The following is a 23,776-nucleotide window of genomic DNA, read 5'->3' as shown; positions in this document are numbered from 1 at the left end:
GATAAGAATTTAATTTTTGTGGAAGATATTAAATTTTCATCCGTCAAGTTGGTTAATTTCCCTTAAGTAAATCCGAGGGAAATAATCAACCTAGGGTACAAAAGATTATATTTTTTTCTGCTCACATTTCGAATTCTTCTAGGGATATTTCCGATGATCACAACAAGAATTAAATTTTTGTGGAAGATATTAAATTTTCCTCCGTCAAGTTGGTTAATTTCCCTCAAGTAAATCCGAGGGAAATTAATTAACCTATTCTCTCTAATTCTATCTACTCTTCTATCTCTCTACTCTTCTAACTCCTCTCTATTCTTTTATCTCTCTAATTTTTTTCTCAGTGTGTAAACATTTGCGATTAGACAGTTGACCAGAAAATCATCAAACTTCTACAATCTAACAGCGTAAATTGTGAAAAAATTTCAGAGCCTGTCGTGCTTGATCCTGCTCGTATGTTTGTCCTGCACGGCACTGGCTAGGAGCAATGGACTACGACCCCCAGCGCCTCGGCATCATCGCAGAAGGGCAGCGGCCCTCAGCGAGTTCCTCACACCCCCACCCCCGCCACTCCAAAGAAACCGCCTTCCTCAATTCCCCAATAAATCACCGTTTCGGCAGGGAAAGATCCTGAACTCGACGCCATCGCCTGCCCCCGAATCCCCGGGATTCTTCGCGAGGTTCATGGGGTGGTTCAACCCCTGGAGCGGCGGCTCTCCACCACCTCCAGTTGCACCCACCCCCCAGCTCAATCATCCTGGATTCCACGCGTCAGTGCAACATGAAACCTATGGACCTCCACAAGCACCACAAATTGACACGTAAATATTCCCATCGTTTTCTAGTTTCATCAACAGGTGATTTAAATCTCGTGATTGGGGGGGGGGGGGTGTTTATCATGCAGAGAAAATCATTAGGAATAGTCACATTATGGAAATTTCACATCGCACATATGCTAATGATGATCAATCGAAATATTTCTTATTGAAGTACTGCTTTCTACACTTGAATGGAATGAAAACGAATGAAAACGCTTCATCAATCCTGTTATATTCACAGTAGAAAGCATATTAATTCCTCGCAACAGCGAAATACGGAGGGAAAATATTGGTTCCCATTTGAAGAATAACATTTATAAGGTAATCCGAGCACAGATTTTGAACTTTTAAACAAATTTTCTAGTTAAATTGCGTGAGGAGAATAAAAAACAAGTGGGTAATTATTTTCGTAACAACATAGTCAACATATTTTTGCTAATACATTAGCAGTTTGCTACGGAATGGAATCTCTATGCGGATGTATTTTAAATTTAATTCGATGATTCATTATACAATTATTGTTTCAGTTATGGTCGAAAAACGATCGGTTACATACACACATACACACACACGCATACATACATGCCTCTGGACATGATCTAACATAGCATATTCGAGCTTTTAAGGCCAAAATTAGTTATCTTAACCCAAAAAATTGGCAATTTCGGATTTGACAAATACAATGCTTCCATTCGGAAGCAAAAAATAGTAGCAGTTATACAAAAACTACATTTTTCACCTCAAAAGCGACGAAATAATAAAATAAACTAAATTCATTACCCAATTAATATATTAACTGCTCACGGACGGGGCCCTTTTGTTACCAAGCGTAGTGTGTGCTCAATACGACTCGAATTCGATTATTTCTAATGAAAGGAAAGTTATGAAACCGGTATCTAATTGAAGCTACAGTATTCCGGTTTCCAATTTTGTTGGTCTGATCAAGTTATTCTTCATAGATTTGGAAATCATCAATTTTGAGAACAAGCGTTCACATTTGCATGGGTCGATAACATGCATCGACCCCGTACGTGAGGGGTTAATTGAATCGTATTACTACTATCCCTCATGTTCTCAATATGGCCCCGAACCTCAGTAGCAAAATATTATTTCAGTAGCGAAGCGCGCAAACGGTTTAAGTCAATTTAGTCTTTAGTTGAGTTTTCCAGAAATATTTTCGAATTTAAGAGTGCCAAGTGAATTTGAAAAAAGATTCAAAAAATATTTTTTCTTTTCCTCCATCATTGGAGAAATGTATATGTATTCATCCATCCGATGAAATTTCAAACCCGCAACCGGAACTAAACATCGAGAAAATAAATGCGGAAAATCCTCTATTTCGCGTTACGAACCTCGAGAACGCATGGGATCAAATGGGTACGGCGGGTTGAAATATCTCTCTTATTCACCCCGGTACCCCATTGTTTTTTGTCGCCATCACATTGAACACATCATTCCCCATATCTTCAAATTTTTTCAAATTTTTCTTGAGTTCCTAGGGGGTTGAAACGTTCAATTTAATGAAAACTCCATAAGAGGCCGTGTATAAGACTGATTTTGTTTATTTAATTTCTCGATATCCATAAGTTCTAAAATTTTAAAATTGTCACCGATGTTCACCATCTGTCTAATACTATTAATTAAAAAAATTATAACTTGGTTGTTGAATTTCAATTTTCAAGATCATCGCCAAATTCACTTGGCACCCTTAAGGGAGATAGCGAAATTTTCATAGTAATCTTGTTTGAAACGCAGCAAATAAGTCATTATCTAAAGTTACCGGGCTCAACGGAAAATCTCGATCGACTTCGGGACTCTTCGGGTTCGCGGGCAAATCACGAAGCAAATCGCCAAATATGAAATTTCAGTAGTATCAATCTATTCCTCAAAGAGCATACATCGGTTAGTCAGAGAGTCACCTGCAGAGTACAATATCAAAGTAACCGTGTATCGAGTACATCACCGATTATTATATTGAGTTTAGCAATCTGTGTAGCGTCTCTATTTCGTTCAATTATCAATTAATTCCGAGTCAACTATCAATCATTTTGAGTCAATTATCAAGTTTATTATCAAGAGATTATGAAGTGCAGTGTAAAGACTATTCAGTAGCGAAGTGGTCAAATGGCTTAAGTCGATTTTGGCTATTGGCCAGTTTTCAATGAATATCTCGAAATCTAAGGGAGATAAAAATTTCGCTATCTCCCTTAAATTCAGAAATATTTCTGGAAAACTCAACTAAAGAGTAAATTGACTTGAACCGTTTGACCACTTCGCGACTGTATTATCGAATTTAAAATTGAAACATTCACCAATTCATATCCCTAAATTCAAGACGCGTGTCTTGCGCCACTAATAAAGTACATCACCAGTGTTTTTGTAATCCGCATGTCATTAATTTCACCCTTTCCATATCCCGTGCCCCCTACCCACCCTAATATTAGCCTCAATCTCTTACAAACTTCTTTTGTAGAGTGAATTCAGTGCTACTAAAAAGGTGATGCGAAAAGTTTGGCTATCTCCCTTAGATTTCGAGATATTTATTGAAAACTGGCCAATAGCCAAAATCGACTTAAACCGTTTGATCACTTCGCTACTGATTTTTCCGGGCTATTTTGATGGATTTTTTTACTCGTGTGGAGTTGGCGTCTGAGCCAAAAGCTCGGACTGGCCCAGCGTTGTAATGTTTTTCAAGTTTCCAAATTTGGAAAGTATGCAATATCAATTCCGCATATTTCCGCCTGTCGTTATGGGGTTTTTTACTCGACGAGTATAAAAACCCTACAATAACAGCTCGACCTCATTTTTCCGTAGTGATTTCCACTTTTGTCAGTTTGGGAAAGGCCCAATACCGATCCCCGGATGAGAAAAAGTGACGAGCAGTACGGAAAAACAATACTGTATTTTTTCCACCTCAAAATCGACGAAATAGTGAAAGACACTAAATTAATTACCCAGTTAATAAATTGAATCGCATTAATTCCTCCCTGATCTCCCCAATCTAGCCACGGACCTCAGCAGCAACCGCATGCGCCCTCCCCCAAAGCCATCCACTCCCAGCTCCCCCCTCTATCCGACGCAAACTGCCACCCCTGCGACACAGTGCCCTGGATCCCCCTGATCAACGGCATCAGCATGAACACCAGATACGCCGAAGGAGCCCCTGGAATCCGGCTGGACGAGCCCCACCAAGACCTCTCATCCCCAAACTACCACGTCCCCGCGCCCTCTCACGAGGTCAAAATCCCGGACTTTGGTTGGGAGCGTCCTCCCGCGCCTCCCCACAACCTCCAGCACCAGACCACCGACACCTTCAACACGGACTTCCCGTCCCCCTTAACCGGACCTATCCCGAATCCCCACCTGTACCCTGGGGCGATGCCTCCGCTCTTCAAAGCGGCTCCTTGGGACTCAGCACCAGCAGCGACAGATCACAGTGAACAACTCAGGAGTAACGCAGCCTACGGATTCGGCGGAAATCCGCATGCAGAAGTCCCTCCAGGACCCTTCACCCATCAGTTTACCCCACCTACGGACATTGCCGGTCACATCCCACCGTCAGGGCCCTCCCACATAGGTGGAGATTACGTGGATGTCCTTCCGCCTGGTGCGGAGACTGCATCAGGTCCAGAACATCTCCCCCCAACTCATCCTGAAGGAACCGTCAACCCCGGGTCCTTCGGCCCTGGCGTCCAATCCCCTGCGTATCAACCCGCCGAGCACGAAACAGCCTCTGCATCGTTGACTCCAGTTGTGGAGACTCATCAGCACCAGAACCCAGGGCCGAGTGCCACTGAGCATCACAGAACAGCTGTCAACCAGCCCACGGAATTGGCTACGAAAGTATCTTCTGACGGCAAACATATCATTCACATACAGCAGTCGCCAGTGATTGATTTATCAGAGGATAGTGTTGATTGTAAGAATTCGAATTCCTCCCGAGACACCGCGGAAGCTCCGGTGATCCTCCAGAATGCCGATGGCACTTATGGGATCAACGCGACCTGGCCGAGTGATCACTCAGGTTTCGTTGGTTCAGTGATTAGTGACAGGGACTCCACAGGGGTTTCCTCGACGGTTCAAATAGCCGAGGAAGAACATCCCCAGGGGCAGAGTGCGAAAGTTGCTTCGAGTGGTGAACAGGTGAAGGTGGAGGAGACCACGACGTCTTTGCTGGTGGATGTGTTGAGAAAGTCGAGTGGGAATAGTTCGGAATTTGGGCAGAGGATAGCGACGACTCCGCAGTCGTATGAAAACTATGAGGGGGTGGCACCCTTGGGGGAGAGGGAGGAGACGAGTACGACTGAGGAGCCTCTGTTCGAGGCCATCATGAAGTCTTACAGGAATTTCCAGAAGGAACAGCAGCAGCAGGAGGAGGGAAGACCTTGGGTTGACCCCAAGGATATTCATGAAGGAGCCGGGTTCACTGCGTCGTCGGGGACTGCTCGGAATATGAAGGATGTGGATCATCAGCAGCAAGGGGGTAAAAGGAATAAACAGGTGAGTGAAATCAGTTGAAGTGCACGGAGAGAAATGTTGAGAAAAATTATGGAACTCAGTTCGCTCACCGATTACGGAATCCACTCAGACGATTTAAGTGACGGTATCGTTATTTGTGGCCATCCGCGTGAAAAGGGCCCACTTTGTCGATATGGAGTTATGGATACTCCGGTAATATTGATACCATTCTGCGCATTTTGAGCCCAAAATGATCCTGATAGCGTGAAAAATGACGTCGCCAGAGAAGATCAAAAAAATAATTTAACATTGGTTTCAATGGAAGTTGCGGAGACAAAAACGTGAACATCTCCGAAACTAGAATCGACAAAGTGGGCCCTTTCCATGCGGACGTCCACATTTTTTCACAGGAGATTCAGGTAAAATAACGGAACGCTCTGGAAAAGTCTGTGATTTTAGGTAAAAATTATGTGACAGTTCCGAGAAATTTCCTACAACCACATCTCGCGACGGAATTACGGAAAAGAAACGTCATTTTTATTGAATATTTCTCCTCGTGTGAGGAAAGTTATTTTTTTTTACTTTTTTGATATAGAGAGGGAAAAGTTGCCCTGAGCTGCACAGTAGAAAAATCGGTGTTGATTCTGACACCAAATTGGGGTCTCAGAAAGTCGGGACTGTTCTCGGTGTGGACATACCGTTTTGAAAATTTGGTGGAACTGTAAAATAGGTTCAATACATGGCGACAAACGTTGTAGAAAAATTACTAAATAAGTCACGTAATCGTAGTATGAAATTCATTTCTAGATTTTTTTTCAGCCTATATCGAGGAAAAAAGGCAAGATGGATACTGAATTTTTATCCACTGGCTCCGGGAAATCTCCTGAACATGAGAATAATTTGTGTTGAAACTGTAAAATTTACCCGGGATTCCTTTAAAAATTACGCCAGTAAACGTGAATAACTACTGAATGTGTAGGAATTGTTCTGTAAAATTTCACTTTCGTCTGCGCCCATGTCCTTCGCGTCGGTGCCAGAAAAAAATATCCCGTCGGTGCGGGAAATTTTACGGTTCAGTAAACAGTCATTTCTGTATCCACAGATAAAATTTTTTACCGAACGAATCGTAAGATGTCCTCCCTAAAAACTTTTCTTTATTGAGTTATATTTCGCTCCAAGTTACCTTTTGGGTAGTAAAATTTGAAATTTGATATTTTCTACAGAGATTTTCTCCAGCTTTTCTCCTCGTGTAGGAGATTAGCTGCAGAAAATCTGTAGGAGATTAAGGTTGTTCGTCTTTTACACTCTATTCTAGTTCGGAAAAACGATAGTATGTATTATTGGTAACGGCTGTTCGATTCGTATTACAATAAAATAAATAAATAAAAAATAAAAATAAATCTACCGACGGCGGTGGCTGTGTGGTTAGATTGTGGGATTGGCATGCGGGAGACCCGGGTTCGATTTCCGGCTGGGGGGGCCAAAATTTGTAACACTCTAAATGTCACGATTTCATTTGTCGATCGGGAGTCTCGCGAGAGACGACAGTACCTGGACATGTTTTTCCCTCAAGTGAGGTTTCCCCCTGTCCTTCGGCGGATGCCGTACAGGGCGTTGGGGGGGGGGGAGGTGGGAAGTGAATAAATCGTAAAGACCCAAAAGGGTATACCAGAGAAAAAAAAACTATGTACCAGTTAATGCAGTTAAAAAGTAAGTGATTGAAATATACCGAGCTTTATAATCCATGTGAAAATTGACTCGCAAAAATTCGATAGATCCCCCCTATAAGGAATTCCAGATGTTTATAGCTATTTTTGAAGCAGATATCATTTTTCCTATATTTACCATTACACCCTTTGTTAGTTTGTCATGTTATTTCCTCGTGTACAAACATAGAAATCTGTGCCACCCATATTTTCCTGTTTTTGTCATCATTTTCGACGCAATAGTCAAACAGCCTTAAGTGTCTTTTGTTGGCATGTCATAATACTCCTAAGAGATCTGTCTATCCACGCCGTCGGAAGTCATACTTTTCGTGAGGGTCCAATGTACTCTGACTCATTTCGTTAGTTGGGCCATTTTTTACTGACACATCGAACGGCTCCCCCATTCCTCGTACTTTCATTTTTATAAAAGTATTTTCACGTTGAAGAAGTCATGACAAGCGAGGGAAAATAACCATGTTCACAATCGAAAAAGCAAGTGTTGGATCCGCCGGATTTTTCACAATGATAAAATTTTACAACGCAACTTCACTTCTTGAGTTATTCTTTCTACTTTTGCATGTCATGTGTCACGAGTACCCTAATGGAATGTTTTAAGTATAGTCATGATTTTTGATTAACGTGCTTACTCGAAAACATTATCTGGGAACTTAGTAGGAAATGTCCCACAGAACATTTTGAGCCCAAGTATACAAAAAAAGTCTGGAAAGTGTGACTTGGAAGTAATTTCAACAATTGACCTTTAATGTTGACTTACTTGATTGTGTCGAATTGTGGCAATCTCAGTGGCCCAAATTTGGACATTTTTTGCGTTAAAAGCGCCCAAGAGTGTAATTTGTTTTGGATATCTTCAATTTTAACGGAACATCTGTAGAAACACACGCATGAAAAAATTCAATAGAAAAACTTCATTTTCAGCGAATTCGCTGAAAATTACATTAGAATTCTCTAGAAATTTTATTGGGATTTTATTGAAATTCTAGGGAATTCCCGTTCAAATTCTATTTGTTTTTTGCGCTGATTCCATGAGATTTTTAAGAGGAAAAAGTCAATAGATTTCAATTTTTTTATATGAATATTTTCTCGAAATTTTAATGGAAAAAAACTCAAGATACAAATTCAAACAGAAGAATCTATCGACTTTTTCGTATCAAATATCAATAGACTCTGCGCAAAAAACGAATAGAATTTTAACAGGAATTCATTGCAACTGATAGAATTAATTCTTCATCGTTAATGAACTTTATTAACTATTAAAGAATGGTCGAATAGGACCGCATAAATAGTTGTCAATAGTTAACAAATGTTGTGTAGATATCAAATGTTCTACTTATTAACTGTTAACAAAAGCACTTCGAACGACTCGACTAAATCAATTTATTAATTATAAAAAAATCACTCTATCAGTTCATAGAAAAATCTGGCGCATTCGCCGACTCTATTGAAAAATTGAAATGTTTCATAGGAAAAATTATTTACGCCCGGGTGCACCAAACCCAGTTGAGAAAATCCTGCGTGAAGTATTGGAATAAATAATAATAATCTATCGAGCAATTTTGATCGAAAGTTCATGGAAGGTATTTTATCAAAAAAGATGGTGTATGAAGTATTTAGTTGATATTCACGACCGAATGGCTAAATGGAAACGCTATACGACGAATTCCTAAAATTGTCTAACTATGGAATAAATTTACTCCATTCATAAATTTATTCTGACGATTTATTTGGCTAATAGGGCACGGTGCAACCTACCCATAGTCAATAGAAGTTGAATTTTCTACACAACTTATTTTGTTCATAGCGTTTCTACAAAAATTCCTTGGCTTGAATTTTCCAGTGAGAAAAAAAACTGCAGTGAATGAAACATGCAAAATTCAAGTCCAGGAATTTAAATAGAAAATTTCTATTTAAAAACACAGGGAAGAACTGAAGAATGTCTCAACAGAATTTTCAGCAGAAGTCCCAATGAATTCTCAATCGAACGTTTTAGGTTTTTTAGTAAAGTTTTTCGTACATGATTGATGATAACAATCACGCCCATTTTCTCATAGGTACAGATAATAATTCCCTACACCTCTCAATACACTCCGAGTCCTTTCCACCACGGCCAGGGCAGTTGGACAGACCCGGGAAGAATCCAGCCTCGAAAGGTTCCAGTGTTATCCGTTCGAGACCGTTCCAAGGAGTCGATAGAAATCACTGAAGAGGAGAGGTCTCACATTCTTCAGACGTTGGAGAGTCTTCCAAAGTTGAAAAAGCTCACGCGACCCTTTTCCTCGAGTAAGACTAATACCTCTATTGACCCCTTGAGGCTTCAGAAAAATATTGACAACTGGACGATCCAAGTGAGTATAGCATTAAATTCTAATGAAAAACTTCTTCATGGAGGGAATGGAAATGAAAGAAAAGAACTGGATGTATCAAATTAGCGAGGATTCAAGCGATACAGGAAACATTCATAACTCCCCCCAACATTTCACTATTTCTCTCTTTCTCACAGATGAGATAATGATAATTAACCCTGGAATTTAATCTTCATTCGTAATTCACTTAATAACATCTATTAATCCAACGTGTGAAAATTCATTTCAACACGTGACATTGTATGACTATAATAACCCACACAAGGTGTTGAAATGAGGAAAAAACGAGGATTCAGATGTGGGACGGATATTTGCACAGAGTGACTCTTACCTATGCTCATGACCCGCGACAAAAGCGAGAAGTTTTCTCATCCGCTTTTCTCCTTTTCGCTGCAGGAATACTCGAGGGGAGCAACTGTGAGTACTGCTGTTCCCAGTCCTCCCCATCGGCTTCAGCAGTCCAAGAAAATTCCCGATGAGTATTTTACCACGACTGAACCAGTAGCAACTATTAAGGAGGCTGAGAAGGCTTTTGGGAATATTTTGAATGGTTTCAACTTCAATGACTTGGATCATGAGGGCTCGGCTAGTAGTAGAGTTGAGGTTCCACATGTTCGTGTGAGTAATTGGAGTCATAATTATTGAAGTTTCATAGGAGAAATTGTGGTTGATTCTTGATTATTGCTGGGGGGGGGGGGGCAGTGAAGTTACGGTCGGAATTCACTATTTTATTAATTATCACATTTGAAAAAAATTAATAGAAACTCCTAGTGGTTTTGTCAGAAAATTCTATTCAAATTTAGATATATTCCTAACTTATTCTGGTGGGATGATTTTGGATGAAAGAAGAACATATAACATGGAAAATGTTGAAAATCTCGAGAAAAAAAATTTAAGAAAATGATTCAAATGAAAAAATCAAAGTCGATTGATTTTTTTCTGTGAAATATCGCACGACAAAGATAATTTCACATAAAACAAAAAAAATTCTCGACACAATCTAATCTCTAGTAAAACTCTAATAGAACTGGATTTTTGTTTTAAATTTCCATTAGGTTCCCAAACATTTTCCTATTAAGACATACAATAGGAATTGTTTATACGTGAGATTGATTACTGGAAACATTGTGAACGTGAATAATCCATGGTCAGCAAGAAGAATTAATCTCCAATAACAATACTTTCGTTTAAATATTTCATCGATCCTCTTCAAAACGTAGACTTCTTTTTTTTCTATTCTTGAAATATTTTATAATGATTGAAATTGTTAATATAATCAGGCTTCGAAAAGTTCAACGAATAATATCATAGAATGGGAGCTTTGACGTTCAAATACCGATGTTAAAAACAATTTTCATAAAAAATTGTCGAACTGCTTGGTTATTCTTAACAGTGAAGTAGTAAAAATAAGCAGTTTTTCCAAATCTTATTGAATGTAAACAATTTTAGGATGAAACGTAAATTGTTTACTCTTCTTTGAATCACCTCTTCACGTTTTCTTCTGAAGTCAACCGTTTTGAATAAATTTACACCCCTAGTTGACGAAAGTTTCGTTTGTTCAGGTCTCTTCATCAGAGAAGACCGAAACCTCATCACCAAAGCCCTCAACAGAATCCCCATCGAGCTCCGAAGATCTCTCCTGGGAGCAACTTCCGGTTTCAATTTCCCCAGTCAGTAAGGAGCGTGTGTACATAGTTACGCCCCAGTCAGCGTCGAAACCACCAAAATCCAAAGCTAAGTCGACAAAAGACAAATCTCAGAGTGGAGCTACCTCATCAGGACAGTTCGCATCAATCGAGAGAGCGTATCAGGTTCTCCCAGAGGCGGTGAACAACCTGGCCGTCGCGTCAACCGGACCTGCTACCCTTCCTCTCTGGGGAATAATGGAGCACGAGGACTATGCAGCTTCCAATGTTTCTACGACTTCGCCGAAAACGCCGATTCTCTACTCAGGTCACTCGAAGGTGATTAAACATTTATTTATTGCATGAAAACATGGACAAAAAAAATTCATTAAGAAATCTAGCGAATTCCGTAGGAAATAGACATTTTCAGCCTAAGAGTCACTCGATTTTCGGACACTTACCAAATTTACATATAAATCATCATTTTCAAGGGCTCAAATGTGTATCATCTTAAGGCCCTGGTGGATTATCTTTCGAACGTTATCTCGATTGTTTTTCCATCTTCATAATGCAAAATATATCACGATTTCCATTAGATTTTACATCACGCAGGAGTCCCTAAAAATTATAATTGTACAATAAAAAAAAGTAGAAAAAAATGAGCATTTTCAAAGACCGTTTTTAATAAAGATTAGAAATAAGTCCGATAGAGAGAAAATAGTAAATGAATAATTTATCATGGCAACTAACGAGCTGACAGCCATTGACTACTGTGACAAAGAACGACCTACCAGCCATTAGATACATCAAATTATTAATTTCCAATTGCACAGTTTTATTGATTGTACAATGATAATTTTTGGAGACTTCAGGGCTATGTAAAACTGAATAGCAATTGGAGATGATGTCAGATTGTCAAAATGAAAAAAACAACCAAGATCTCTTTCGAAAGATAATTGACTCGGGTCTTAAATGTCAATATTTATGAAAATTTTTTATTTCTCGGGAGATTTTTCAGTTCGATGAACGGAATGAAAAAATTTTCCCTAGATTTCCAGAATAAAAAGGTCCATTCTATTGAATTTCTATTGGACTTCTAGTGGAAATTCCATAAGTTACTGGCCGATTCTACCGAATAATTCCGCAACTTTACTTCGCATTTTTTAAGGAAATGTTCAACACCAATTTCATTTCAATTCAATTTATTTAAACAATAAGATTGTGGATGACGGCACTCGTAAAAAATTCGAAGGATCTGTTGATACAAAATAGTGTATCAACAGTGCATTACATAGTTATTTTAACGGGAATCAAGGCGCCGGTAGTGACACAGAAATTAGCTAAAATTATCTAAAATTGAGATAAAGAAATTGGTATCGAGATTCAAATTCAGACCTGCAAAGTTTAAATAATAAAATCATTGTAAAATGTCCGGGAAGTTGGGGTCAAATGGGGCTCAAACGAAAGCTCTGATGTTCGATTACAAAAGTAGAAAAGCATTTGACTGTAGAACGAATAGCCAAAGGACTTGGATATCCTTAACCACGCGCATGAGAATTACCGATTTAACATCTTACATTACATTTTACTTTTTGTCATTTCGATATATCAACCTAACAGAATAAGTTGCCTATAAAAAATGAATTCTATCAATTTTTATGCGAATATCCCGCACATGAGCAGCGAAATTTTTTAATAGAATCAATCAAAAACTAATAAAAAGTTCAATAGAAATCCAACAGAATTTTCTAGCGAATTCGCTACGTTCTTCAACGGAATTCTATTCTACGTGAAAAACAAATAATTTAAAACTTTACAATCTTCTCTTTTCAGGTGTCGCATACCAGACAATGACGAAGTATTCAAATAACAAAAGTGTAACGATCCTCATGTGCGCGAACTCAATAGACTGCTAAAATATTTATAAACAATTTCCCTCATCGCGCCATGTGCGTCTAGAACACTGAAATAATCTAAATAATGATAATTAAACTTAATTCTAGTATTTGAAGCTCAAGACGGTTAGATGCAGAGTCAATAGAAATCCTCTCAACTCACAATTCTTAAAAAAGCGTATTTTCACAAATGAATTCATCACACAGTCTCTATTGACTCTGTTGATCCAACCACGGCCAGTGTTGTACGTAAGTGCGGTCTATTCGACTCACGTCTAGAATAAAGAATCAATCCATATTTTAACCCAGTTGTATTTTCTCGAAGAATTTCTTCGAAAATGGGAAAGTGAACGTGAAATCGTCTTGAATCGAATTCACGAATAACACTTGTCTCAACATTTGTTATAAATACGAAATACGTGATGTGAGATGATGATTCTGGTGCAAATGCCTTTCCCCGGTTTCGCAAATTTGGATGACGTCCAGACTACATTGAACGTGTCACGTATTGAATTCAATAAAAGGAATACGTGAATTGCCTATTTATGGGGTTGAGAATAAAATTGAACAGGTGAAAACGGGCAAATGTCCTCTGACCTGGAGAAGAGAACGGGAAGGCCATTTACTCGATGCTCCAATTTTCTCAGTGTACTATGACCTCAGCACGCTGCAATGAGTGATCCCATCATTCAAATTTCATCGATACAAAGGAAGTGATGGAAGAGGGGACGAGGGAAAATTGACAATAATGGGAGGAATTTCCAGATATTTTTGGGGTCGATGAGGTTCTTTGCAAGAAACTCGAGACTGTGGACTGCTCTGTGACTGACACAAAGTCGTGTGAAAACAGGGGAAGCCGGAAGTATTCGGGAAAATTCATTCTATTGTCTTCGTTCTAACGATACCAACGATGATTATACGACAGTGACTCCATAACGAGATAACAACGGTTGAATAATTAGAGCTCCATTTCAGGGGTAAGGAGACCAAACAAGGACGTGACCTTAATGAGGGAGTGACGTTTACATTATAGGAGAAATTTTAACTCCATTGTTAATCACAGAGAATTCGAGTTTTATGTAAAAATAAAGACACGATAATTCGGTTTTTTCTCTTTGTACAGAATATATTTTCGATTCGAAGGAGGGTTTAATACTTTTGCGATGAGTATTTAAGTCATTCGGCTAGGGCAACTTCTTGGTACTGCTTCTCGGCTTTCCGTCGGTTCTTGAACATTCGGATCAGGAATGCCTCGAGTGTCCACATAATTATTGTGAGCATTGTCATGCTGTTTATCAGGACTATGCACAAGTCGTAACTTCCTCGTAATTCACGGATGATACCTGTACCAAATTACAAATATAATAGAAAAAAATACAAAGAAATTTCTTTTTTAAAAGACGGTTTTTGTTTATATGAGGGATTAGTTTTTGAAAAATATTTCAGTATCTAAGAGAGATGATGAATTTTTTTAAAATGTTTTTTTACGGCAATGTAAGATCTTTAGGAAGTTCTTTGTGGATTCAGAAATTTGAGGAGACAGTTGGGAATTTCTCAAACAATAGCAATATCCGTGTGATAAAATCCCGTTAGTTTTTTTTCATACTTCTTTTGAAAATTCATGAGTTTTTTTGAGAAGAAAATAATCAATAGATTTAGATTTTTGAAGAAAACTCATTCTACTAACATTTTTTTCATAAAAATGTTGATCGGCTCAAATTTGCCAAGTTTATTCGAACTTTCGAATAAAGGAAAAAAATGTGCAGAGAAAAACTTATAGAAAATACTTTAATAGAATAAGCTGTATACCAAATTAAAAATATATGGATTTTCTCTGATTTTTTTCTTTCTAATTTTTCAATGACAAACTAGAAAATACAGTGGGAAAAACTTTAAAAAATTGTAGTTAGCGATTTTCATAACAAGAATTACGTGAAACGCCAATAAATTTCGCAAAAGAAATTCCAATAGAATTTACCATTCAATGTCTCCGATTTTCTCTCAGATTTTTTCACCCATGATTTTAATCCATACAGATATTATTGAGACTTGATTCAAAATTCCAAAATATGAGTCGATAGCAATACACGTATGATAAAATTCAATAGAAATTTCGCGTGTATTTCACGTGCATTTCTTGTGAAAATTTTAGTCTTTTCCTGATTTTTTTTTTGTGAGGAAAAGATTCAATATCTTTCGATTCTACAAGAAAACTTATTCTATCAATATTTTGTTCATAAAAAAATTAAACGGCTCAAATTTTTCAAGTTTATTCGAACTTTCGAATGAAAGGAAAAAAAATGTACCGGGTAAAAATGAAAAAAAGTGCCAAATTAAATATCTATTGATTTTCTCTTACATTTTCTTTCTAATTTTTCAATGACAAACTAGAAAATACAGTGAGAAAAACTGAAACAAAATATATTTATCGATTTTCATAACAGAAATGATATAAAACACCAAAAGAATTTCCAAAAGAAATTCCAATCGAATTTACTACCGAATGTTTCCGATTTCCTTTCAAATCTCTTCATACATAATTTCAATCCCTACAGATGTAGGGACAGTTCTTCAGACTTGATTTCAAATTTACAAATGTTAGAATGAAAAGTTTTACCTATCAATGGTCCCAAAACCATGAGCACAAGTCCATTGACTACCATCTGAATCCCAACGGCATCAGCCAGTCTCTCAATGGGAATATAATTTGGCAAAATCAGAGTCATGAAAACAGACCTGAATCCCTTGGCGAATCCGATTCCAATGGCCATAATTATCATCGCAGTGAAACTACGTGCATAAACGAGAACTGAAATAAACAAAATTATGAATTGAAAGCGTGTAACCGAAGTAATGAAAACACATCTGTGTATTTAGTTGCAACGGTTACAGTACTCGATCTGCTGCCGATGAGCATAGCTAGGCTGACTAGGTACATCACCCTGGATGTCTGGCGCACTCGCTCTCCCACGAATGGGGCAACACCTCGCATCAAAAGGTCAACTGCTGCAGTGGTTGTCATTACAGTTGCTGATTGACTAGTTTCAAATTTGATGTCTTCCAATATGAATGGCAGGAGAATGGCAAAGTTTATCTCCGCAAATGTTGCTATTGACATGCCTAACATTATATTGACGTAGATGGGATCACAGAGAAGGCTCAGATCGAAGAATTTTACTATTTTGGATAGACAGGGGCAGCAGCTGTCCTCGGATGTGTGCTTTTTCTTTTTTGAGGAATGTCTGGAGGAGAAAAAAAAACATTTGTGAATTTAATGTCTGTGATGATGAAAATAAACATGAGTAAACGATTCTCATATCGATTATTTTCAAAATATCTTGGAGATGAAAAGGTTTAACCCGAGATTTTCATAATTTACCCATTACAACAACAGGTGTAAAGAATTAATTTTTTATACAAAAAAACTATATGCCCCAATGGGTATATTTATAGCGCGCAGAACGAGCCAAATACTCAGATAACGAACTAGTGGAAAAGGAAATCCATGCGCAGACTACTGTGCGAAAATCCTGGAGATGAAGAGTTGAAAGAAATCTATTAAAAAACATTTTCACAGAAAATTTCTTTGATTTTTTTATATTTCTGTAGATTGGCTAGTGATTTATGCATATTATTTTTTATCATTATGTATTCGTTTATCCAACAAAAAGGAGTTAATGTCCGGTTTTATTATGTTTGGATTTAGAAAAAAATCGAGAAATGAAATTTAAAAAATTTTATCATACAAAATTCACATTGTAAGGTGTATGAAATTAAGTCCATCTAACAGTGAAATCGGTCTCATTTTCAAAGTGTGAAAATGTAAGCTATGCGTAGAACTATCCACCAATTTTCATTTCAATCCTTTATTAACAAATAAATCAGTAGCGAAGTGGTGAAATGGTTTAAGTCGACTTGTTGAATTTTTGGAGAATATTTCCGAGTATAAGCTAGATAGCGAAATTTCTGTAATAACTTTTTTTGTAGAGCGAATTGAGAGCTGCAAAAAAGGTTAAAACAAAAATGTTTCTATCTGGCTTAGATTCCGAGATATTCATTGAAAACTAACTAATACTCAAAATTGACTTGAACCGTTTCACCACTTCGCTACTGAAATGAAACATTTTCAGTCAGCAATCTATTTCACCAAACCTATGTAGACCTACGTATACTATACTATTTTATACATTTTATATATAAATAAATATTTTTGATTCATAAGCTAAAATAAACTTGAAATACTCCCAAGTCTAGCATATGCTTGGCGAAATAGACTAGGAAGAAGATGTTCTGTAATTCTCTTCTAAAACTTGAAACATCAGACATATTTTCGAAATCATCTGTGTGAATGTCCCATATATTTTTATTATTGACATGCAATACAGTTTGATTTATATTTTAGTACCTACACTGTATGGTGTTCCTTATTATTGACAACAGCAGATGGCTCTGACGAAACGTGATGAGTCAGACTAGAAAATTCATTTGTTAAAATTTCATTATCATCCTCTTTCTCGTCATCATTTCCTCCTGAATTTTTCCCAACTTCTTCATCCTCTTTCAGAGTATGAGTTGCTATCGCGGGATTGAACAGTGGTTCATCCACTAGCATGGGGCAGCTGCCGATATTCGTGGCATTGAGGTTTTTCCCTGAATGAAAATCTATACTATTAGACCCCGATTAATTTGAAATCCTCGATGATGCTCACCTGTACTCCACCATTTGTGTGAATGATGCCTCGTTCTACTTTCCTCAGGCTGTGCGCATCCGACATTCTGAACCGACTGAAAATGCCGAACGCTGGGATTTCCATCACGCAGAGATGGGACTGGTAATCATGGCTTCATTTATTCCATCACGTTAATTACATCAAATTCATGCAAGGAGTCGGAAAGTTAATTGAATTGAAATAATTACCAGAGTCACGTCGAACGTAAATCACTTGCGTCTTCTTCGTCTCCTCTGTGACCTCCAGCTTCTGAAGATCAGAATTACGAGGATCTCCGTTCAAAGTTGACACAGAAATCGTTCTTTTTCGTTCGAACTTCTCGGTGATAACAGAATCAGGCTTGAGATTTTCGACTTTTGCAAGTTGTCGTTCGGTTTCTGTTAGGACAATGTAATTAGAGACGAATGAAAACATTTAGTGGAAAAACTTGCAGTGCTAGAGGATTTTCTTAGAAGTGAATTGATGTATATGTATTTTTTTATTCAGCATTTTTAAATCTAAAAGGTTTAATTTGGGGACACGGAGAGAAATTTTCTAGAAAAGTTCTAGTATGAGTACTGAAAAAAATCACAATCCAGCGGTTGTGAAAAATTCTAGTGCTGTTAAGGTAAAATTTCTCAGGATTTCTGGTCAAATTTCTGGGGATTTCTGTGAAATTTTCACAGAAATACGGGGAAAAATTCACATTTTCCTAAATAAAATTTCCAGTGTCAGTACTGGAATTTTTCCTTGGACGTCACTTTTCGCCTATTTTACCGGGTTAGCACTAGAATTTTTCTAAAAAATTTCTCTCCGTGTACAGTAAAGAGTGAATTGATATTCTTCCGAATTGAAGATTTCCGAAACTATGGCAGATAATGGAATCGATCAAATACCAGTGGGAAGGTGAATACTGTAGCGTCAATTATATATTTTATTTACAATTTTTCATCTAACACGAAGAGTATTGAGTGGGCGGTAGGCTTGGTATCAGAAGGGCCACGTACGTGAGGGATTAATCTTTATTTTTCTACGTGATTTATACTCCTAGAAAATTACTCCTGAAATTTCGAGTAAGCTATCTCCAATTTTTGGCAATGACAAATTTACATGAAATTCACATGTACTTTGTTATTGACGAATCAGTTTATTTCTTGGATTAACAAGGAAATGCCGAATTTTCGGGTCTATTCGACAATAAAAACAATTGAAAATTGTGGAAATTCAGGAAATAATTTGTTTGAATTGTAAATATATTGAAAATTCAATTGAATGTGATGGTCAATCTGCACAATGACTCGGAAAATTCAAGCTGTCACGGAAATATCAACGCTCGCTGAATGAAACAAACTCAATTTTTTTAATTTCAAATAAATGAGAGATTTCATGATGTCCAGAGATTGAGAATTGAGATGTAGCTTCAACTTGAATTTCAGGCAGTTTTTAACAATGTATTCTCTTGAAATTTTCTTCAAAAAAGTTTTGAGCCACAAGTATTCTAGTTTTTCTTGTGCCTCACAGCAAAATTGAAGAAAAAATGGCTATAAAATGAGTTCTGTAGAATTATTAACATCTATGGACTACTTTGTAACAAATAACCATAGACAAAAATCACTCGGAAAAATTGTCGAATTTTGTAAAGAAATTGACAAAAAATTAATGCAATTCTTAGCAGAACTCAGGTAGAATTTTGATAGAAAGCGAACGGAATTTTCCACTAAATGCGCTAGATTGTCTATTGAGTGTTCTCATACACAGAAAGTTTAGCTAAATCCATACAGAGATTATTATTGTAATTTTAAGTAAATTCTTGAAATATTTAACAACGACAGATCCATATGAAATTAAAATTCTCGAGTCAATAAAAGTCATTGAAAGCTACGAAAATTCAGGTAACTATTGTCCTGAATTCTCAATTTAGTTAAAATCTAATTAAAACTAATATTCAATTTTCCCAATAAATTAGATAATTCAAGTTGCCATTCGTATAAACATGATCGCTCAACATAAAAAAACGATTTTTTGTTGAATCCCGCGGATAAAGCGGCAATTTCATAGAATCCTGAGGAACATTCATGTACAGCTGATATTTAATTCCAACAAGATTGACAACAATATAGAAATGAAATCATAATGAATTCAACAAATGATTCACCTTCATGATCTTTGGAGTCGCGGACTCCGCGTTTGGAGTGCCACTTTACCGGCTGGAGCAGTAGAGACGCCACTACTGTGTGCAGACCTATCGCGCCGAGAATAAATATAGCGTGCTGAAATGAGAATATATAAATTTCAATGTACTATGTGTCACTGCACTCTCTTATCAGTCCCTGTCTCTGCCTGGAGTGTATCGTTAAAATTGTGTTTCTGTCGGTGTAGACAGGCTGCCATATTATTCAATGTAAACGAATGCAAGACGTTTCGAGAGTATTTAAGCAGCCAAACAAGACCCACATTGATAAGCAGTCGACGTCATTCGATTGAACATGATTTTAACGAATGTCACATGATGTGCGAAAATTAAATATAACAAGTTGATATGTTCATTTTTTCAAAAATTAGAGTGCGTAGAAAAATTTTGAACGAAACCCCAGAAATTCAAAATATCTCGAAAACTTTGAATGAACAGGTACATATTTTTTATTGATTGAGATAGAAGATATCGAGAGGAATCAATATTTTATTTTCTTCCCATTTCCGTCTTCACAATTGGATTAATTTAATTTTATGCATTCTTATTTTTATTATATATATATTTTTTCCTTAATTCACATGTTACAACATTGAATGAAGAGAAATTATGTTAAAGATCAATAAAAAGTGTTTTTTTTTGGGATCAAAACAAATAGGCAAAACAAAAGTCATTGGAAATCTCATTCGGGAAATAGCAAAATTTCTCCATATATTCCTGAAAATTGTTAAAATCGATTTTTTTTAGAATGATGAAAGAATACCCATAAATTCGATTCCTTTCCTTGTCTTTCGATAGGATAATAGAATGGCATGACGCCAATTAATTGCAAAAATCACGAATTGAAAACTGAAAATTTTTAAAAAGGGATGATCGACTAGGAAATGGAGAAAAGTTGTTTGTCTTCATATCTGTTGGGGAAAAAAATGCAAAAAACGTAGGCAGGAAGAAATTGAGAAAAAAAAATTTTTAACGTCTCCGGAAAATGTTAAAATCAATATAATCTTTCGAATAATGGAAGAATGCCCATACATTCTAGAAAATTTAGAATAAATGAGAGAAATTGAGAATTGGAGAGTAAACATTTTATCCGATTATTATTATGTAAATTCTGTAAATTATTATTAAGAAAATTATCGATTTTTTAAAATTATTTTAGTTCTCTATTTCTCCCATTTTCAAAAAGTTGACCACCAGGTGGACACCCGCACGCACACACATCGTCATCAAACTTCGTACTTTTACGTTTCAAACCATTTTACATTATTTTCAAGCAAAATTAGAGAATGTAAAAATTCAACGATTTCAATACTTTCATTCTGAAGCAAAAATCCTGAAATCATGCGGGTAAAAGAGTTGATTTCCCGTATCAAAATGTAAACAAAGAGAGAAAAAATGAGGATCCGAAATTCATCAGTCTCCACTTGATGATTCGCAATTTACCTGAGATGGATAATTATTCGACAATACTGTAATGATCTGAGGCATTATTATTGGTCCCAGTCCAGTTATTGTCATCGCAAGGGCCACAGCACGACCTCTTTTCTCCAGAAAGTACGTGTTTAATGCCAGAGAAAAAGCTGCCATTGTTAAACTGATTCCAAAAGCTTGAAAAAAAATACAGCCAATAAGATCTGTTCGTATTTTCTCTTTCACAGAAATTCTTACATGTTACGAATCCATGAGAAACAATAAAGTGCGTGAATTTGTGGGATATTGCAGTCATCATGAGACCAGAAACAAACATGATTGATCCGGCGAGTGCAATTTTTCTGTATCCAAACATTCTCAGAAGTGGGCCATGAGTTATACCCATGAGCATTCCAAAAGACATATTTATACTCATGATGATCGATGCATCGCGTTCTGCAAAGTGCAAGTCTTTAAACAGATCTTTGAAGATCAGTCCCATTCCTGTTATCAATGGCACCATCACTAGCTGGAAAAAAAGAAAAGGGAAAGCGTTTTGGGCAATCATCCTTCTCATAATTACGATAAAATAATTCAATTCAATTTTATGATTGTGAGAAAAAGAAAACATTGTTGTTTTTTATTTATTCATAAATTTCTTTCCCATCATTATCATTTCTCGTAAAATATGTCGAAGTTACCGACGTCGGTGGCCGAGTGGATTAGACGCAAGTCTAGTGTGCGAAAGGTTGTGAGTTCGATTCCCCGTGGAACCGAATTTTTCAACGGAAGGCTCCGGCGAGCGGGAGGTTGCTAATAGAGGAACCGCCTGTACCGGCATGGGTTTTCTGTGGTTTCCCCATGCTACTTCTATGTTCTATAGAAGTGCGAATGCGGTACAGTGTGGAATCTACAGCCGCATGCATAGGGTTGGATAGAGTGCCGAATGGGACCCGAAAAAGGGACTCCGAGGCCGTAAAAAAAAAAAAAAATATGTCGAAGTTAGTTTTTTTCTGAGAATTTATTCGTTAAAAGAATAAAGGCTACAAAAAACGTTCTTCCAAACGTCCAAACGTCTACCTGTAAAATGGAATTAAACCGTTTCTCAAATTGTACTTTTGAACTTTAATCAGACGTTATCAGCTGGCTCAAACAAAATGATAAAAAATGTGTTTCAAGTAGAATTTAATCGAAAAACAAACTTACATTATTCAATGCATATCCCAGAACCACCATCCACCCCCACCCTCCGTCAGGTGGAATGAATTTCTCACTTTCTCTCTCATTCCCATGACCCCTTCTTCCACTCCTTTCTCCACTCATGTTAAAAGCAACAATTGTATGTTAAAACCCGCGAGAAAACAAATCAACACAAATTTTTTCGATTCTTCGCAAATGTGATAATGAGTGGGTATTGTTAATCATTGAACACAATTTATTTCACTATAAAACACAACATTTTTCAACTTGAACTCGAGCACATCCGTTGAATGTGTGTCAAACGCACAGCGTGGAGTGACTGAAGCGCCCCACTACTAATTGCCCGACACAGCTCCGTGCTTGATGCCTTTCTTACGTATCTCTCAGTCGCTTCTTCCGGCCAATAAAAGATCACATGGACTTGTCGTTCGACAATGGAACGCCGGAGATCTTCGGTGGCTCATATGGTAACGAGCCATGACACAGTTGAGAGAGTGAAAGAAAGAAGGAGAGATAGTGTACCGTTATGGATAGATACGGAACAGTCGTTTTTATCTAATCAATGAGATACTGCTTATAATTCTCTGGGTTTTACCAACATATGTTTGTAATGCTTAATATATCGAAACTTCTAGTTACTATTTAGGAGTTTTGGAAATGACTCGACAGTTTTGTAAACGGAGAGAATAAGGTGGTAACGCAGAATTAAAAGTTTTGATTTTAAGGATGTTTATCCAAAATCGCAGGTATTAAAAAAATTGATTTTTTTTTCAACTGAGAGATGAAGTTATTCTCTTTATCTTGATAAAAATTTCAATCCACCAACCCACGTTCATTATTTAGAAACGGAGTGGTTTATATGGGACAGAATCTTTCAATAATTCCTCTTTTTGCGCGGGTACCCCAATTTTTTTCTGACCATTCGATTCAGTATAGTTTTGCACATTACCTTCTATTTTTATTTCTATTTTTAGAGTCTTATAGCAGGTGAATTATAAATTTCAAGGAAAAATTTGTTTATTTATTTCTGGCGATTATTGCGATTATTTTTTTTTACCATCAAAGAAGTTAGTTTCATATGTTCTGCTATCAGCCAAAAAAATTATCTAATTTTCGATGAACATGAAAAATAGTATTTTTCCGGCCTCTTGCGATGGGGTTTTTTACTCGTGTGGTTGGCCAGTCCTCGCCTATGGCTTGGAGGCCAACGCCACACGAGTAAAAAACCCCATCGCAACAGCCCAGGAACAATATTTTTCTGTAGTGATTTTCAAGTTTTCTAGTTTGGGAAGTATGTAATACCAATTCCCAGACGAGAAATCGTGAGAAGCAGTACAGAAAATAGGATTTTCTGAAAATGACTAAATATCCTTAAGGAACATGTTACTC

The 23,776-nt window shown here is 37.0% G+C and overlaps 2 protein-coding genes across 2 annotated transcripts; one reads left to right on the top strand and one right to left on the bottom strand.

Annotated features, from left to right (window-relative positions):
• Positions 1-405: 405 nt before the first annotated feature.
• LOC107039354 lies at positions 406-12,836 on the top strand (the record flags this gene model as incomplete). Its single annotated transcript, XM_029126196.1, has 6 exons — positions 406-815; positions 3,818-5,312; positions 9,046-9,339; positions 9,754-9,975; positions 10,920-11,321; positions 12,816-12,836. Coding segments are annotated over 6 exons (2,844 nt in total), but the record flags the coding sequence as incomplete, so codon positions are not given.
• A 1,094-nt stretch (positions 12,837-13,930) lies between these two features.
• On the bottom strand, positions 13,931-23,162 carry LOC107039372. The gene is made up of 10 exons (XM_015258944.2): positions 22,394-23,162; positions 21,446-21,716; positions 21,221-21,384; positions 19,742-19,856; positions 17,796-17,984; positions 17,587-17,706; positions 17,287-17,527; positions 15,773-16,119; positions 15,495-15,686; positions 13,931-14,220 (listed from the first exon to the last, which is right to left on the bottom strand). Exons 1-10 carry the CDS (start codon positions 22,508-22,510, stop codon positions 14,054-14,056), a joined length of 1,923 nt encoding a protein of 640 aa, XP_015114430.1. The 5' UTR covers positions 22,511-23,162; the 3' UTR covers positions 13,931-14,053.
• Between the last annotated feature and the right edge of the window lie 614 nt (positions 23,163-23,776).

This window comes from Diachasma alloeum, unplaced genomic scaffold (genome assembly GCF_001412515.2).
Source record: "Diachasma alloeum isolate Michigan unplaced genomic scaffold, Dall2.0 Dall_scaffold_00299, whole genome shotgun sequence".
NCBI classification, from domain to species: Eukaryota; Metazoa; Arthropoda; class Insecta; order Hymenoptera; family Braconidae; genus Diachasma; species Diachasma alloeum.
Note: the sequence above shows the minus strand (reverse complement) of the source record. Positions and strands in the feature narration are given on the sequence as shown.

Bases quoted from the DNA above. Each gene is read 5' to 3' on its own strand.
- LOC107039372 (XM_015258944.2), bottom strand. From the start codon at position 22,510: ATGAGTGGAGAAAGGAGTGGAAGAAGGGGTCATGGGAATGAGAGAGAA. The intron at 17,985-19,741 runs GTGAATCATTTG...TTGTCCTAACAG, and splicing joins CGACTCCAAAGATCATGAAG to AAACCGAACGACAACTTGCA. The intron at 16,120-17,286 runs GTAGGTACTAAA...TTTCTCCTCCAG, and splicing joins AATAAGGAACACCATACAGT to ACATTCCTCAAAAAAGAAAA.